The 15,348-nt window shown below is 36.1% G+C and overlaps 1 protein-coding gene across 6 annotated transcripts in view; it reads left to right on the top strand.

The window, feature by feature from the left end:
* The window catches only part of PPP4R4 (protein phosphatase 4 regulatory subunit 4), a 106,919-nt gene that overhangs the window by 56,344 nt on the left and 35,227 nt on the right, over positions 1 to 15,348 (top strand). For all 6 annotated transcript variants that reach the window (XM_088145199.1, XM_088145201.1, XM_088145200.1 and 3 more), the window contains 4 exons: positions 7,779 to 7,900; positions 8,024 to 8,146; positions 13,462 to 13,631; positions 14,069 to 14,188. In XM_088145199.1, coding sequence (XP_088001325.1) covers positions 7,779 to 7,900; positions 8,024 to 8,146; positions 13,462 to 13,631; positions 14,069 to 14,188 — 535 coding nt within the window. The remainder of the gene's footprint in view (positions 1 to 7,778; positions 7,901 to 8,023; positions 8,147 to 13,461; positions 13,632 to 14,068; positions 14,189 to 15,348) is intronic.

The following is a 15,348-nucleotide window of genomic DNA, read 5'->3' as shown; positions in this document are numbered from 1 at the left end:
TAGAGAATAATAACAAAATTCAGGAGGATCTTGACAAGCTGTCACATTGAGCAGAAACCAGCAAGATGAATTTCAGCAGGGACAAATACAAAGTCCTGCATTTGGGTAGGAAAAATCAAAGGTATAAGTGAGGAGGAGGACCACCATACTGGACAGCAATACATGCAAAATGGATTTGGGTGGCTTGGCGGATCACAAGCTGAACTTGAGCTAGCAGTGTGAAGTATTGGGGGGAGATGGGTGGGGATAAGTTTGATAAATAAATAAAGTGGTAAATGCAGTTATAGGCTGTACCAACAGATATACAGGGTCAGGGTCAAGAGAAGTCATCATTTCTTAGTCAGGCTGCATCAACATACATTTCTGGGCACCCCATTTTTGGAAGGACACTGACAAACTGGAGGGTGTCTGGGGGAGACCAACCAAAATGACAGGGACCAGGAAGGAAATTGTATGAAGAATGGTTGGAGGCATTGGTATGTTTAGCCAGGAGAAGAGAAGACTGCAGAGAGACATGATAGCTTCTTCAGGTACCTGAACAACTGTTATGTAGAAGATGGAATAGAATTGTTTAGATTGTTCCGGAAGACAGAACAGTTGAATATAATTACAAGTAGATTTCAGTTGGATATCAGGAAAAATGTTCCAATGGTGAGAGCTACTTTAGCAATAGAACAGATTGCATTGGGAGGTGGTAGACTCTCCTCTGCTGGAGGTATTTAAATAGAGGCTGGATGGCCATTTGTTGGGGATACTGCAGTAATAGATTCTTGCACTGGCACTGGTTCAGCTGGATGATCTCCAGTCTTTACATTTTATGATTCTCTGATCTCTCTTCCATTTTATTCTGTTTGTAATCTCTACAGAATATTTAAATTATTTAGGACTGTATTCCTGAAGATTGCCTTAGATATCAATAAATGAATTAAAATTCCATGAGCTGGTGAGGTTACAATGTTATTAAAATAAACATCATTCCATTATTGATTTATGACCTAAGAAGTACTCCACTGTTAATTCCAAATAAATGCTTTCTTTGGATAAATAAATGAGGAGATTTATATGGGAAAATATGTCATATTGGATTTCATTGGCTAAATTGAGAATATCTTTTGAGGATGGTAGTTTTAATTTACTAGATTTTCAAAAGTATAATTGGCCTTATATTTTATCAGCTTTGTGGGTCTTGTTGAAATTTTTTTATTTATTTTCATAAAGGTCCTGACAATTGGTGGAGTTGACATATAAAAGAAAAGGTGTTTCATTTCAGGAAATGGGAGCAGTTGACATGTTTGGGCCCTGTTGGGTCATAGCTTGGAGTTTCAAGTTGAGGCCCATAAATATTTAACTTTATTGAAGAACTCTACTTTAAAAATAGGAGACAAAATGTACTATGGAAATTGTGGGCAGTATCTGGAATATATACTTTAAATCAATTACTTTGCAATGATTACTTTAAGGATTTTTCTTGACTTCAAACAAAATTATGTCTCCCTAATTCATAACAGTGGTAATATAATCAATTCAAACATGTTTCCATGGTTCAATATGGATTGGATGTTTTGGCTACTTCCAAGAAACATGAAGCACTTTCATCTTTAATGGAGTCAATGTCTGAAACTAAACCCACATCATATTTGTTTCAAAATCTGAAGAATAATTTCAGAGTTGATATTAATAACACAGCTCATAGATTAAAGAATTAGAAGATCTGATAATGGAACATCAATGATTGCGGGTCTTAAAAATGTCAAATTAGTTTCAGTGGATTTAAGGTTAAAAGTAATTTATCAATATATTTTATTTCAAGTCTGCTGCACACCCTAAAGAATGTATTTGAAAGGAAGGACATCAGATTTCGTTTGCTGGTGATGTAAAAAATTTGAGGCTTCTTGACTCATATTATTTGGTCTTTTGAATCATTGTCATCTTTTTGGAATATTTTAATGCGCATACATAGATTTATGGGGAAATATCTTAATGTTAAAGATGTTAAATTATGTCCCAAAACTTTGGAAACTGGCAATTTTTGAGGAGCTATGGTTATATTGGGCCTGGGGTGTTCTTAAGACAATTATTTTGAGAAATTGGAAAAATAGTATTATTCCTGATACTAAGGACTAGATTCAAGAAATGTGTAGTTTACAGGTAGTTGTCACTTTACAACCATAATTGGGGCTGGAATTTCCATTGCTAAGCGATGCGGTCATAAAGCTCAACATCATGTGACCGTACCACTTAGTGATGATAGTTCCAGCGGTCCCTGTTTATAGTCGTTAAGCAAGGACTGTTGTTAAGTGAGGACTTCACATGATTGTGACTTTCAACTCCCTGCTGGCTTTCTCATTGACTTTTCTTGTGGGAAGCTGGCAGGGAAGGTTGCAAATCGCAGTCATGTGACTGTGGGACACTGCAACAGTCGGAAATCCGGGCTGGTTGCTGAATACCCATATTGCAATCACATGACCACAGGGGTGCTGCAACAGCTAGAACATCAAGGACCAATTGTAATTACCACTTGTTCAGTGCCATCATAAGTTCGAATGGTTGCTGAATGAGTGGTCATTAAATGAGGACCACCTATATTTGTTTTTCAAAAAGGCTATTTTATTTGCTGATCAAAAATGATCCAATATGTTTCCCTTTGGAAGATTTCATAACGTTTTATAACAATAGAGTGTTATCATTTATTCTCTTTAAGTTAGATTTAGCAAGATATAACTCTTGTTTGGTATTTGGTGGATATGAGATATGTATATATAATTGTTTTTCTTTTTCCTTTTTGGGGGTAAAATTTGTTAGATAAGTATTTTTTTAAAAGTAGTTATTTAGGGTATATTTCTTTTATTTTTTTTCTTGCTTTTGAATGTAATATATTTTATTTTATATTTTCAAAGTAATTACCTATGATTTTGAACATGCAACATACGTTTTAAAGTAGAAAGTACAAGTTGTCTATTGCCTTTCTTTTCCATCTTACCTAAAATATAAATTTTATATCTTAGATACACTTCTTTCACCTATGGGACATATGCAGGATCTGGATCCGCTAAACACAATTTAAGATGCCTTTACACCCTAAATGGGTTAGGTCTTAACTGTTTTAGGAACTGTTTCTCTTGTTATTTCCTGTCTGGCTGCAAGAGAAGCCCTTCTGAAGATGTTCCCACTGTCATAGGTCTATTTTTCTAGAATGTAGGATAGGGCCTTCTCTGGCCCTGCTCTCAAGCTATGGAATTCACTCCTTGGGGAGTGTGTTTGGCCTATCACAGCATTTAGAAAATCTGTAAAGGTATACTTCTTTCACCTGGCTTTTAATTGCTAATTTATGTTTTCGACTTTGTAGATTCTGTTTTTGTTTTTGTTTTTTTTAATTTTATGAGATATCTGAATACTTGCTAGAATAGAAAGGAGGGATATACACTGAATAAATAAATTAAATCAATATTATTGAAAAAATGCTGGTTTGAATTGGAATTTGTGGCCATTAAGTGACCAAATTTAAAATATTTTAAAAATATTTTATTGCTTTTTAATTAATAACAAAAAGGAAAAAACCCCCACAAAAATAATAATACACGAGAAGAAGAAAGAAAACATTAAAAGGTGGCATTACAAAAAAGTGACAAAAATACAAGAACAAAAAATAAAATAAAAACTTAGTGTAATTAAGTAAATTACAGTATACAGTAAATAGTTACACTTCTATATTTATTTATCTAATGTAACTATTATTCAAATGCATGTATATTTCCAATACATTTATATAACTCTCATTTTTTGTAACCTACTGTATTTTGTGTCAATGAGCCCCATATTTCCTTATACTTTTCCATACAAAGTCTATGTCTATAGGCAATCTGCTCATAAGTGGCAAGTGCGATCAGGTCTTCAATCCACAGAGTGAATGGGGCCATATATTTATCTTTCCAATGTTGCAATATCAGTCTTTTGGCCATAGTAAGGGCACAGAGAATTCACTTACATTGTCCACATGTCAAATTCCATATAGTTCAAAAGAATATTATCCTCTAAACATTTTAGCTTTCGTTGCACAATCGTATTTATATAGTCCACTGCTTTCTCCCAAAACTTAGTTAGTATAGGACATTGTAAAAACATTTGCTTTAAAGAGGCATTGTCCTTATTACATCTCCAACAAAATACTGTTTTTGATGATCCTGTTCTATACAAATGTAATGGGGTCCAGTAAATTCTCAATATTATTTTTTGTTGTATAAGTCATAGTTTAAGATCCATTGACACTTGTTGCAGAAGATAAAACACTCTTTCGAGGTCTAGGTAATATAGAAGCTTCTGGTTCTTTATTCCACTCATCCCTTAACATCTGCATATCAAATTGCTTTATTGATAACAAATATCTATAAAAACTAATAGTAGATTTTTTAGTTCTAAAGTATTTAACAAGTTCTAGTATCTCAGGTATCTCAGAAACTGATAATGCTGCTGGTCCAAACAGTGTTGTTAACAAATGTTGTAGCTGTAAATATTGCCATTGGGATACCTCTGATAGATGATATTTATCTCTTAACACATCATATATTAAAAATTTATCTTCATCATCTATCAGTTGGTCTAGTGTCAATATCATCTTTTTCCCATTTTTAAAAGTTGGGATAAAGTCAATTTGGCATGGGAAAAAGGGTCAAATCTTTTTTTATTATTCAATATGTTCCATAGCTTTCTAACTGACAAAATTGTTTCCAGAGATATTAGAGTTCTGTTGTATGAGGATCCTAATACTGTCTATGCAACCAAGGGTGTTATAGATGTGTATTCCAATGTTGCCCAAATCAGAAAATTAACATCAATCGTTGGCTTCCAATATTTAATACTTGACAGTAGGTAAGCTTGATGATATAGCTCCAGATTCAGAAAACCAAATCCTCCCTCATTGATTGGTAATTGCATTTTCTGTAAAGATACTCTCGGAATTGAAGAACCCCATAAAATTTTTCTAAACAAAGAATTTATTTTCTGAAAATATTTTCCAGATATTTGAATAGCAATTCCTCTCAGAATATAAATTAATCTGGGAATGATATTCATTTTGAAAGCATTCACCTTTCCCCAAAGGGTGAAGTTTAATGATTCCCATCTATCCATATTTAAAGAAACCTCTTTACATATTTTATTTATATTAGATGTTACTAATTGATTTATATCTTTTGGTGTGCACATATCTAAATATTTAATAAATTCAGTACAAATACAAAATTGATATTTCTTAAATGGATGGGTAACCAAATTTACACCTACTAGCATCAGTTTCAATTTGGACCAATTAATAGAATATCCTGCTATTTTACTAAAGGTATTTATTATTTGCATCAACACTGGAATAGTAGTATGAGGTTTAGTAATAAACAAAAGAATATCATCTGCAAATAAAACCAATTTGTGTTCAACTAAATGTATTGCTTTTAATATAACTAAGTAGTAGAGGTTTTTTTTAAAAAAAATAATTCTGTATTCTTAGTAAGCTCACCAATTTTGTTTTAATTTTTTTTTTAATTGCTGTCTTGTGCATATGGGACATATGTATGCCCTCCACTCATGATCATATGCTATTTATTTCTTTAATATGTGGCACCCATCAGCTTTCTCTCTCTCTCTCTCTCTCTTTCTCTCTCTCCTTTGGAGGCTCAGCTATCATTACTCTTTCTTCAAACAGTTCCATTTTGGTTGTTCTGGGTGGGATTGAATCATGTTTTATAACTGAATATAAACTGAAAGTTATACTATCTGCTGCAAAAGATTGTTTCTTTGTAGCTGATAGTAATTATTATATAGTTCCTGAAAAACTACACAGAGAGAAATTTATTCCATTATAAAACTAGTGAAGTGACTGAATAAAATGATGCCAGTAATGCCATGGAAATGGGACCAAATATGGTTCCATTCTTGAGACGAGAGGTGTGCAAAATATTTCAAATTCAAAATGTTTCAAGCTCAAAACTTCCCATTTCATGTTGAAAATTAGCTATTTTGACCATTTCAGAAATATTTTGAGCATGAAATAGCTGCTTTAAGTTCAAAATTATTATAGCAACATTCAAGATTAAATATTACAAATTCAAAAATTATGGACACCTTTATTTGAAATGCTATAGTCAGCTGTTCCAGCAGAAAGCAAGTGTGTTTTGCCCCCATCCAAGGAGTATCTTTTGTACTGTAGTTTATATTTGGCAAAAATAAAATGTGGCAAAATAATGGGGAACACTTTTACATTATGCTGACATTGGTTGCATCCTCTCTTAACCCATTATAATTACCAGTATTTTGATAGCATTGAATACAGGTAGTCCTCACTTAACGACCATTCGTTTAGCAACTGTTCGAAGTTACGATGGCACTAAAGCTACTTAAGACCAGTCCTCATACTTATGATTGTTGCAGTGCTCCTGTGGTCACATGATTGTGATCTGGGTGCTTGGCAACCAGCTCGCACTTATGATGGTTGCAGCATCCTGGGGTCACATGATCGCCATTTGTGACCTTCCCAGCCAGCTCTGGGCAAGCAAAGTAAGTGGGGAACTCTGTGATTCACTTAACAACTACATGATTCACTTAATCACAGTGATTTGCTTAACGACCACTGCAAAAAATAAAATTGGGTGCGGTCACATGATACCTTGTTTAACGACCACCCCTCTTAACGATTAATTTTCTGGTCCCTATTGTGATAGTTAAGCAAGGACTACCTGTATACCAGTGCCTTGGTCTTGTTTTGTCATACAATTTACAAGAAAGTATGTCAAAAGAAAAAACAATAATCCTAAAGTACATTTCAATAAGAGCTACACAATTAAATATCAATGGCAAAAGAGTGTAATAGTTTTCTTGACTACCACAATAAGAAAATAATGAAACTACCTATTTATGACTAATATAGAATAGGATCTCTTAAAGAAAGGCAGATCCAAATCTCAGTCTCAGAGTTTTTCTGGCCTATATCATATGCAGCCAGTAGGAGGCTCTTTTTTGTAGTTGTGGTTCACTAAAAGTGCTGAGACTGTATGCTTTATCTGAGCAGTAATTGAAATTTTCATCCTATGCTAGTTAAGAGCTAAAGATTTCTCTTTGGTTTAAAGTTATTCCTAAACTGCAGTTTACTAGATTAATGGTGGAACTGACATATTGAGAGACATAGGTAAAAAAATAAGTTAGGTTTGAGCTTGCAGAATTAGAAATTTGTTTTTCTATCATCCTGATTGTTCCCTTGAGTTTCCAGGTGATGCCATAAGTCATGGTTTTCAATGAGCATTGGAATACACACACACACACACACACACACACACACATACACACACACAGGGTTCTGTCACATAAAAGGACTAATCCAGTTATTTCAAGGGAGGAGTAGATCTAGAAAAGCATCTTTTTCATGTGCTCTCATGTGTAACAGTTTACTGCTCTCACTAGAAAGCCAACAATTCTCTGACTTAACTGATGACAAATTAAGAACAAATCTCCACTGAAACCATTTAAATCATTCAAATTCTAACACACTAAATTTTGCTCTCAGTTGCACTGTTCTTGTGTATGAAATACTACTGTGTATGAAATACTGAGAAATTAAATGAAATAAACACTCTACTTAGTAGCTAGTCCCATTGATTTTAGTGGACTAATTCTTACTTGACTTGTGAATTCTACTCATGTTTAAATATGCACATTTTTCTGAAGAAATAGATTAGTGTAGTAGCTGACAATTATGGTTTATCTCCTACATGTTTGATGTTTCTTTTTTGTAGGACGGAGCTAACAAAAAATGTAGTGCTTCCAGAACTAGTAGAATTAGCAAGGGATGAAGGCAGCAGTGTGCGTCTTGCAGCTTTTGAAACATTGGTAAATCTGTTAGAAATGTTTGATGCAGGTAAGATTGATTTTAGCTCTGCAGCTGTTTCTCTATCTGTCATGATCTGTTTTCAACATGCTAATGCTCAATCATATGTTGATTGTATATCACCTTTCTAATCTTATCTTTTCTGTTTTTCAGATGATAGAAGTCAAACTGTTCTCCCATTAGTGAAATCATTCTGTGAAAAATCCTTTAAAGCAGATGAATCTATTCTGGTTTCATTATCTTTTCATTTAGGGAAGCTTTGTAATGGACTATATGGTATGACTAAAAAGTTCTCAATACAATTTTAAGGGTGCTGCATTTGTTTATATCTGGTTGGAAACATTTAACATTGCAATCCTGATTATGCTTACTTCTGGAATAAAGAGCATTTAATATCCAATTAAATATAATAAGGAAAATATTATTTAATTAAATGACATAATCTGCCACTTTTCCCCCAGATAATGTATGATATGATAGTATTGATATGAATTTTTAATCAGTATGTGCTTAAATGCGTAGTATAATAATAGAGTTAGAAAAATATATGATTTATCAACATTCATTTAAAACTCATTCAAATGGTTAAGAACAGAGTAAAATAGTATCTAAGCTGTTATTTCCTAGATATTTTTGAAAACTTTTTTCTAATGTCAGTACCCAAAACAAAATAGAGAAAGAAATATTGTGTTGTGGTGCTGCTAGGAATACTTGGAGTCAGTTTCTGTCATGTGAAAACTTCATTCACCTGAGCTTTAAGTACAAACCATAATTTTGCACTAGTGAGAATACCACACAAGACCCAAACAGTTTAAACTTGTACACAAGACCCAAACAGTTTAAATCGAAAGTGAGCTATTCATATCTTCGTATTTAGTTTCTTTCTATGACTTGTCAATAACTAACCAGAAAAAGGGAGAGAAAGGGATAGCACAGTGATGATGCTGACTCAGTGTGTGGCAGCACTGAAAAGGGCTTGGAAAAAAATTCCAATATTGTAATTACTTTATATAAACCTATGATATATCTGTATCTAGATGACTGTATACAATTATTGTCAATATGCTTGAAAAAAGCACAGAACAGGGCAACTAAAAATATTAGGAGGTTTAGCACCTGCCTTATGAAAAAGCCATTTTAGCTTGGAAAAATGCGACTGGGAGGAGACAATTGAAGTGTATAAAATCATGTAGGGGATGGAGAAAGTAGATAGGGAGTTTTTCTTCCTCTCTCAAAATAGTAGGATGTGATGCCTACAATGAAGCTGATTAGGAGATTTAAAATAGATAAAATACCTTTTGGGTCAGCTGCAGGAGTTGGGGCTGGGTGGCACAGTGTTGTACTGGTTCAGCTCCTTTCTCCAAGGCTGAACCCAATCGGTGTTGATAGGGAGCAAGAGGTCCAACCCACGGCCCCTACGCTTTGGGGTGCCTCAGGTTTCAGTGCTTTCACCGCTCCTATTTAACATCTACATGAAACCGTTGGGTGAGATCATCTGGCACCCTGGGATGAGGTATCATCAGTATGCTGATGATACCCAATTATACATCTCCATCCTGGGTGACCTAAGTGATTCTGTGACTACCCTCTCACGGTGCCTGGAGGCTGTAGGGGCCTGGATGGGGGACAACAGGCTTCAACTGAACCTTGGTAAGACGGAGTGGCTGTGGGTATGGGGGGCCTCAAGATCTAGGAGTTTATCATCTTTGGTTCTTGATGGGGTCGCACTACCCCAGACAGACCTGGTGCGTAATCTAGGGGCTCTCCTGGACTCATGACTCCTGTTCGAAGAGCAGGTGGCAGTTGTGGCTAGGAGGGCCTTTGTGCAACTTCGTGTTGTGTGGCAGTTACACCCCTTCCTCGATCAGGAGGCCCTCCACACAGTCACTCATGCCCTGATCACCTCCCAGTTGGATTACTGTAACACACTCTACATGGGGCTACCCTTGAAGAGTATCCGGAAGCTACAGCTGGTGCAGAATGCGGCGGCGCGGACAGTTCTGAATGCCCCTAGGAGGGTACATATAACACCGCTGTTACATGAGCTGCATTGGTTGCCAGTTTGCTTCTGGGTCCAGTTCAAGGTGTTGGTCATCACCTTTAAAGCCCTTCATGGCACAGGACCAGGTTATCTGAGGAGCCTCTTGCCCCAGTTACTTCAGCCCACCCCACTCAGTCCAGCAGAAGGGGCATGTTGCAGACCCCACCAGTCAAGGAATTTCGACTGGTGGGGTCTAGGCAGAGGGCTTTTTCTGCTGTGGCCCCCGCCCTATGGAACAATCTGCCTCCCGAAGTCTGGTGTATCCCCACACTCATGGCCTTAAGGAAAGGGGTGAAATCCTGGCTGTGCCAGAAGGCCTGGGGGCCAGATGGGGGCTCGCACCAGTGGAGGTGGCTTGTGGGGTGATTGACCTTGCCCCCTCCATCATCTTGAATGTTTTTAGTATTTATGTACAGGGTTTGTTTTTTATACTTGATTTTTAATGGATTACAGTATTTTTCCATCAATAAGATGTCCCCATGTACAAGACAACCCCCACTTTTCCAACCCAAAATTAAGAAATCAATATTTTAAAGATAGTGCAGAACACATTTTTATTTAGTAATTAGGTAACATTGACCTGATACACTCGGTGGGAGGAGGTCCAAACCGTCTCTCTGCAGCTCTATTTCCATGCTCTTTTGCATAACTGATTACATTCAATCACGAGTGAAACTGCCGACAGCTTGTCTCTGCAAACAGACTTCCTCCAATTGGTTTGTTCAGCATCAGCTGACGTCAGTTACATAAGGCTTGTGATTGGAGGAAGTCTGTTTGCAGAGACAGTATGGGCAGTTTCACTCGTGATTGGAGGCTCGTGATTGGAGGAAGCCTGTTTGCAGAGACAAGCTATTTCACTTCTGATTGGAGGCTAGCAATAGGAGGAAGCCTGTTTGCAGGCGCGGTTCTCTCCTCGGCTTACTTCCTTGAATAAGACGCCCTTCAATTTTTAGCGTAAGGATTTTAGAAAAAAGTATCGTCTTATAGTCAGAAAAATACAGTAATTTATTTTAATTATTTATGGGGTATTTTTAATTGTTGATGGGGTTTTTGATTTTAACTTTGAGCCGCCCAGAGTCACCCGTTGGGGGAAATGGGCGGCATACAAATTTAAGAATGAATAAATGAAAAAGGAACTACCTTCACACAATGCATAATTAATCTATGGAATTCATTACCATGAAATATGTTGGCTTTAAGAGAGGATTGGATAAATTCATGGAGGACAGGTCTATCTGGGGCTATTGTTTTGAAGATTAAATTTTCCTTCACTGAAAACTTCCCTAAAAAGAAAAGCTTTCAGAAGTTTCCTGAAGGCCAGGAATGAGGAGGACCAAATTATCTCCAAGGGCAATGTATTTCACAGATTATGAGGCACAACTGTGAAGCCCTGCCTTTTAACCCACATCCTACCAACGTCACGTGGAGGTGGAATCTAAAGCAGGCTCTGCATGAGCTGATAGGAAGGGCAGAATCATTCTCAACAGATGGAGCTGTTGAATGGACCTAAAGTAACCTGGTGCTGCACCATACACTGCCTTATAGGTAATAATGAGTACTTTGAATTGGGCCCAGAAGCTTACTGACAACCTATATTGCAACCATAAAAGAGGTATTGTTCTGCAGTGGCAGAACATGCCTTCCAGTTGCTTGGCCACTGGATTCTGTGCCTATTCTTTTTTTTGTAAAAACTTAACATGATACATACATATATACATACATACATTCAATTATATATATTAGCCAGTGTCATGTTGGACCCAGGTTCAATCCTATCCTCAGCCACAGAAGCTCATGGTGTGACTTTGGACCAGTAATTTCTCTCAGTCCAACCTATTTCACAGGGTGATTGTTGTGGGGGAAAATGGGATAAGCAAGTGCTGTGCATGCCATCTTGAGCTCCTGAATGAAAGGTGGGATACAAATCAAATAAATTAAATGTGCAGATAAATACTATTACAACAGCCTATACAACAAATAATAGACTCTTGTCCTTGGATTAGAATTGCTGATCTGCTAATAATGTAAGTAGTCTTTGTGTGAATCGTACCTGCCTCCTCAGAAGATGAGGATTCTGTGTATGAAACTTCTTCTTGTCTTGGAATGCAAACTGTATCAAAGCATCAACTGTTAGGACTAATTAAAATTTCATTACTTGCAGTAAAAATTGTTGTCCAGTTGCTCAGTCACTTTCAACTCTTTGTTAACCAATTTGCATAATTTCATCAAAATTGTCTGGCAAGAACTGCTGCTTTGAGTTCCTCTGAACTCATGCTTATAATGTTTGTATAATCATTTCTTTCTTTTGTGCCAGCCTCTTTTTTCAGTTGCCTACAGTTTTTCCAAGCATAAGGGTCTTCTACAATGACTCTTGCCTTCACATTATGTATCCAAAATATTTAAGTTTTAGCTTCATTATTAGAAGAAAACAAATTGATAATCAAAGAAATCAATCCAGGGTTCTCACTAAAGACTCAAATGACTAGGCTCAAATTATCCTATTTTGTACACATTATGCAAAGACCTAGCTCTCTGAAAAAGGCTCAGTGCTGGGAAAGGTAGAAGGAAAGAGAAAAAGAGGACAACCAGCAGCAAGGTGAATGGACTCAGTTGCAGTGGCAATGGGTGCACCATTGGAAGACCTAAAAGACCAGGTTAGGGACAGATCATTATGGAGAAAGTCTATCTATGTGGTTGCTAAGAGTCAGCACTGACTTGATGGCACATAATCAATTGTGGTTCCAGTGAGCAGTCTTGTTTTACTTCAACTGATGTTGAATGATTTGTTCTTATTGTGGTTCAAGATATTCTCAGCAATTTAGTTCCACACTAAGGAGAAGTAGTTAGCTTTAAGGTTTTATCTAAAAATAAAGTAAAATTTATTCTTTCAGGGCTTTCCCCCTCAGAGATTCATAATACATAATACATTCATAATACATATACTTCTAATACATTATAGAAGAGCCCTTAAGAAAGATTAACTCCTATTATATTATAGATAATATAATATATTTATTTACATCCTAGAAGTATATTATTTACTTCTAGGATGTAAATCCTCATGTGTTATAGAAATACATGACTGAAATCATACAGAATACAGTAATTCTTATCTTGATATCTCAGAAAAGTATTAGATTGCTGTTAGCACTGCGAAATGTGGGTTGATCAATTCCAAGAGAAAAGCCTTAGCGTATTAGAGGTTCATGATGATTATCTTGTTATGGTTCTTTGATTTGCAAATGCTGAATTTCAAACATAAAGTGATACAAAATAAAATATTTAGTTTTGTCAAATCTACATTTCTTCACACTAACATAGAAAGTGTTTTCAGAAGTTACATTTGGTGTCTCTGAAATTTTCAACAATTGCACGAGGCAGCTAGGGAAAGAGGAGGTGAGATCTGCCAGTATTGTCAATTAACTTCCTGGCATGGCAGAGATTTGAAGATAGTCCTGAATTCATTATGTCTGCTACACTGTTTTGATAGGCTGTTCTTTAACCAATTTATGAAAATAAAATACTGAATAAGCATTTTATTTGTTTAAAGGAATTTTTACACCAGAGCAGCATTTGCGATTTTTGGAGTTCTATAAGAAGCTTTGTACACTGGGATTAGAACAGGAAAATGGGCACAATGACAACCAGATACAGCTGCAAACCCTAGAACAGGAAAAGAAATATATATCAGTGAGGAAGAACTGTGCTTACAATTTACCTGTGAGTGAAACACTCCTTCATTTATCTATCAGTAGTTGTGTAAAAGGTAGATTTGTGAAACTGTTTCTGATTTTAAAGAGAGCTGAGTTTCTCTGAAACACATTTTCTCCTAATTCAGAGAACAGTAAGGTTAGTGGGGCTGAACCTTTTCCTGTTATGACAAAGAGTAGATTAAAAGGAGGAAGAAGGGTTGCCTGATTCAATGACCATTGTTGCTTACTCCAGTTAAGCAGACAGATTATAAATTTTGTTTCTGCAAGCTATCTTTTAAGAGCAAATAGGAAAGCAGAGGCGGGGGAGGGGGGAAGCATATAGATCAAGGACACCACTGTGGGAATTCTTGCTAGAGTAAGGATAAATGTCATTAGCCTTCTTTATGTAATATAATATCAGTATACAGTAATCTTTATTGCATACTAAATTGTTTATATTCCTAGGCCATGATGATTTTTGTGGATCCCAAAAATTTCAATTTGGAACTGTACTCTACATTCTTCTGTCTCTGCCATGATCCTGAAGTACCAGTCAGACATACTATGGCTAGTAGCTTCTATGAAGTAAGTCAGGAAATGAAATGTATCTTATGGAAACACTGTTTGGCTTAATTTGAATAAATCTATCTATAGAATCTCATTTTGGCATGTTTATAATTAACTGAAATACATATTTTAACCTATTGAAAGTACTTAAAAGATTGCCTCCCCTAAGAACCATTGAGTGTGCATTCTAAAATCAGTGGCAAGGCCCTGCCTATGGTTGTATTGATAGAGTTGGTTCACACTGCGATTGTCAGGAGTAGGCCATCTCAGTAGCAGTATCCCAGTTATGGAATTCTCTCCCAAGGGAAGTTTGCCTAATTCCCTTTCCTCAAGGCTGCCCTTGAAGGCTATCTAAAAACTGCAAACAATATAGAATGCAACAGCACACACAGTGATGGATGAGAACCATTACAGTCATGTGACCTATATCATGGATGCTACATTGGCTCCACTAGGTTTCAGAGTACAATGTACAAGATGTTGGTTTTGATCTTTAAAGAAATGGCTCCTGGGTACTTGTGAAACCTCTTCCTCCAGGTAGAACTAACTTATCTAGTTTGCTCATCCCAGTTGGGAATGGTGAAGAAAACTGACTTAGAAAAGGTGAAATCAAGAATGGTGATGGTCTCACTTTGTATAACAGTTTCTTACTGGAACTTAGGTTGGTGCCAACTCTGGCTTCTTTTCAAAAAACCATCAATACAAGAGTTATCCCATGCAGCATTTGGAAGCTGAAGTTGTCCAGTGTTGCCCTGGCATTTTCAGACATATATTATGATTATGATTGTGATTATTGTTTATATTATTTTGATTCTTGCTTTTGGATTATGTTGATGTTTTTAATTGTCTGTTTTTAATATTTTTAATTAATGTAAACTTCCTTCAGTGATATATAAATATAAATAAAATGAGTAAATGCCAGCACCTTGAATTGCACCCTTTCAAAGCCAATGCAGCACCCATAATATATGTATCATACTTTCTGAATTAACTGCAGTTTCCAGATAACCTTCAGGGGCAGTCCCAGGTAGAGTGCATTGCAATGATCCAATCTAGAGGTTATAAGAATATGAACTACAAATGTTTTCTCTATCTTTTTTTTCCACCTCTCATTGTTTGTCACATACACTTTATTCCAGTGCTTTCAAGCATATGCTCTGCAATAATACTTTAGCACC

Source organism: Python bivittatus, unplaced genomic scaffold (assembly GCF_059951505.1).
Source record: "Python bivittatus isolate LINGU-HERP-01145 unplaced genomic scaffold, Pbiv_v1 ctg000480_np1212, whole genome shotgun sequence".
In the NCBI taxonomy this organism is placed as follows: Eukaryota; Metazoa; Chordata; class Lepidosauria; order Squamata; family Pythonidae; genus Python; species Python bivittatus.
This window is presented reverse-complemented; position numbering and strand designations above follow the sequence as displayed.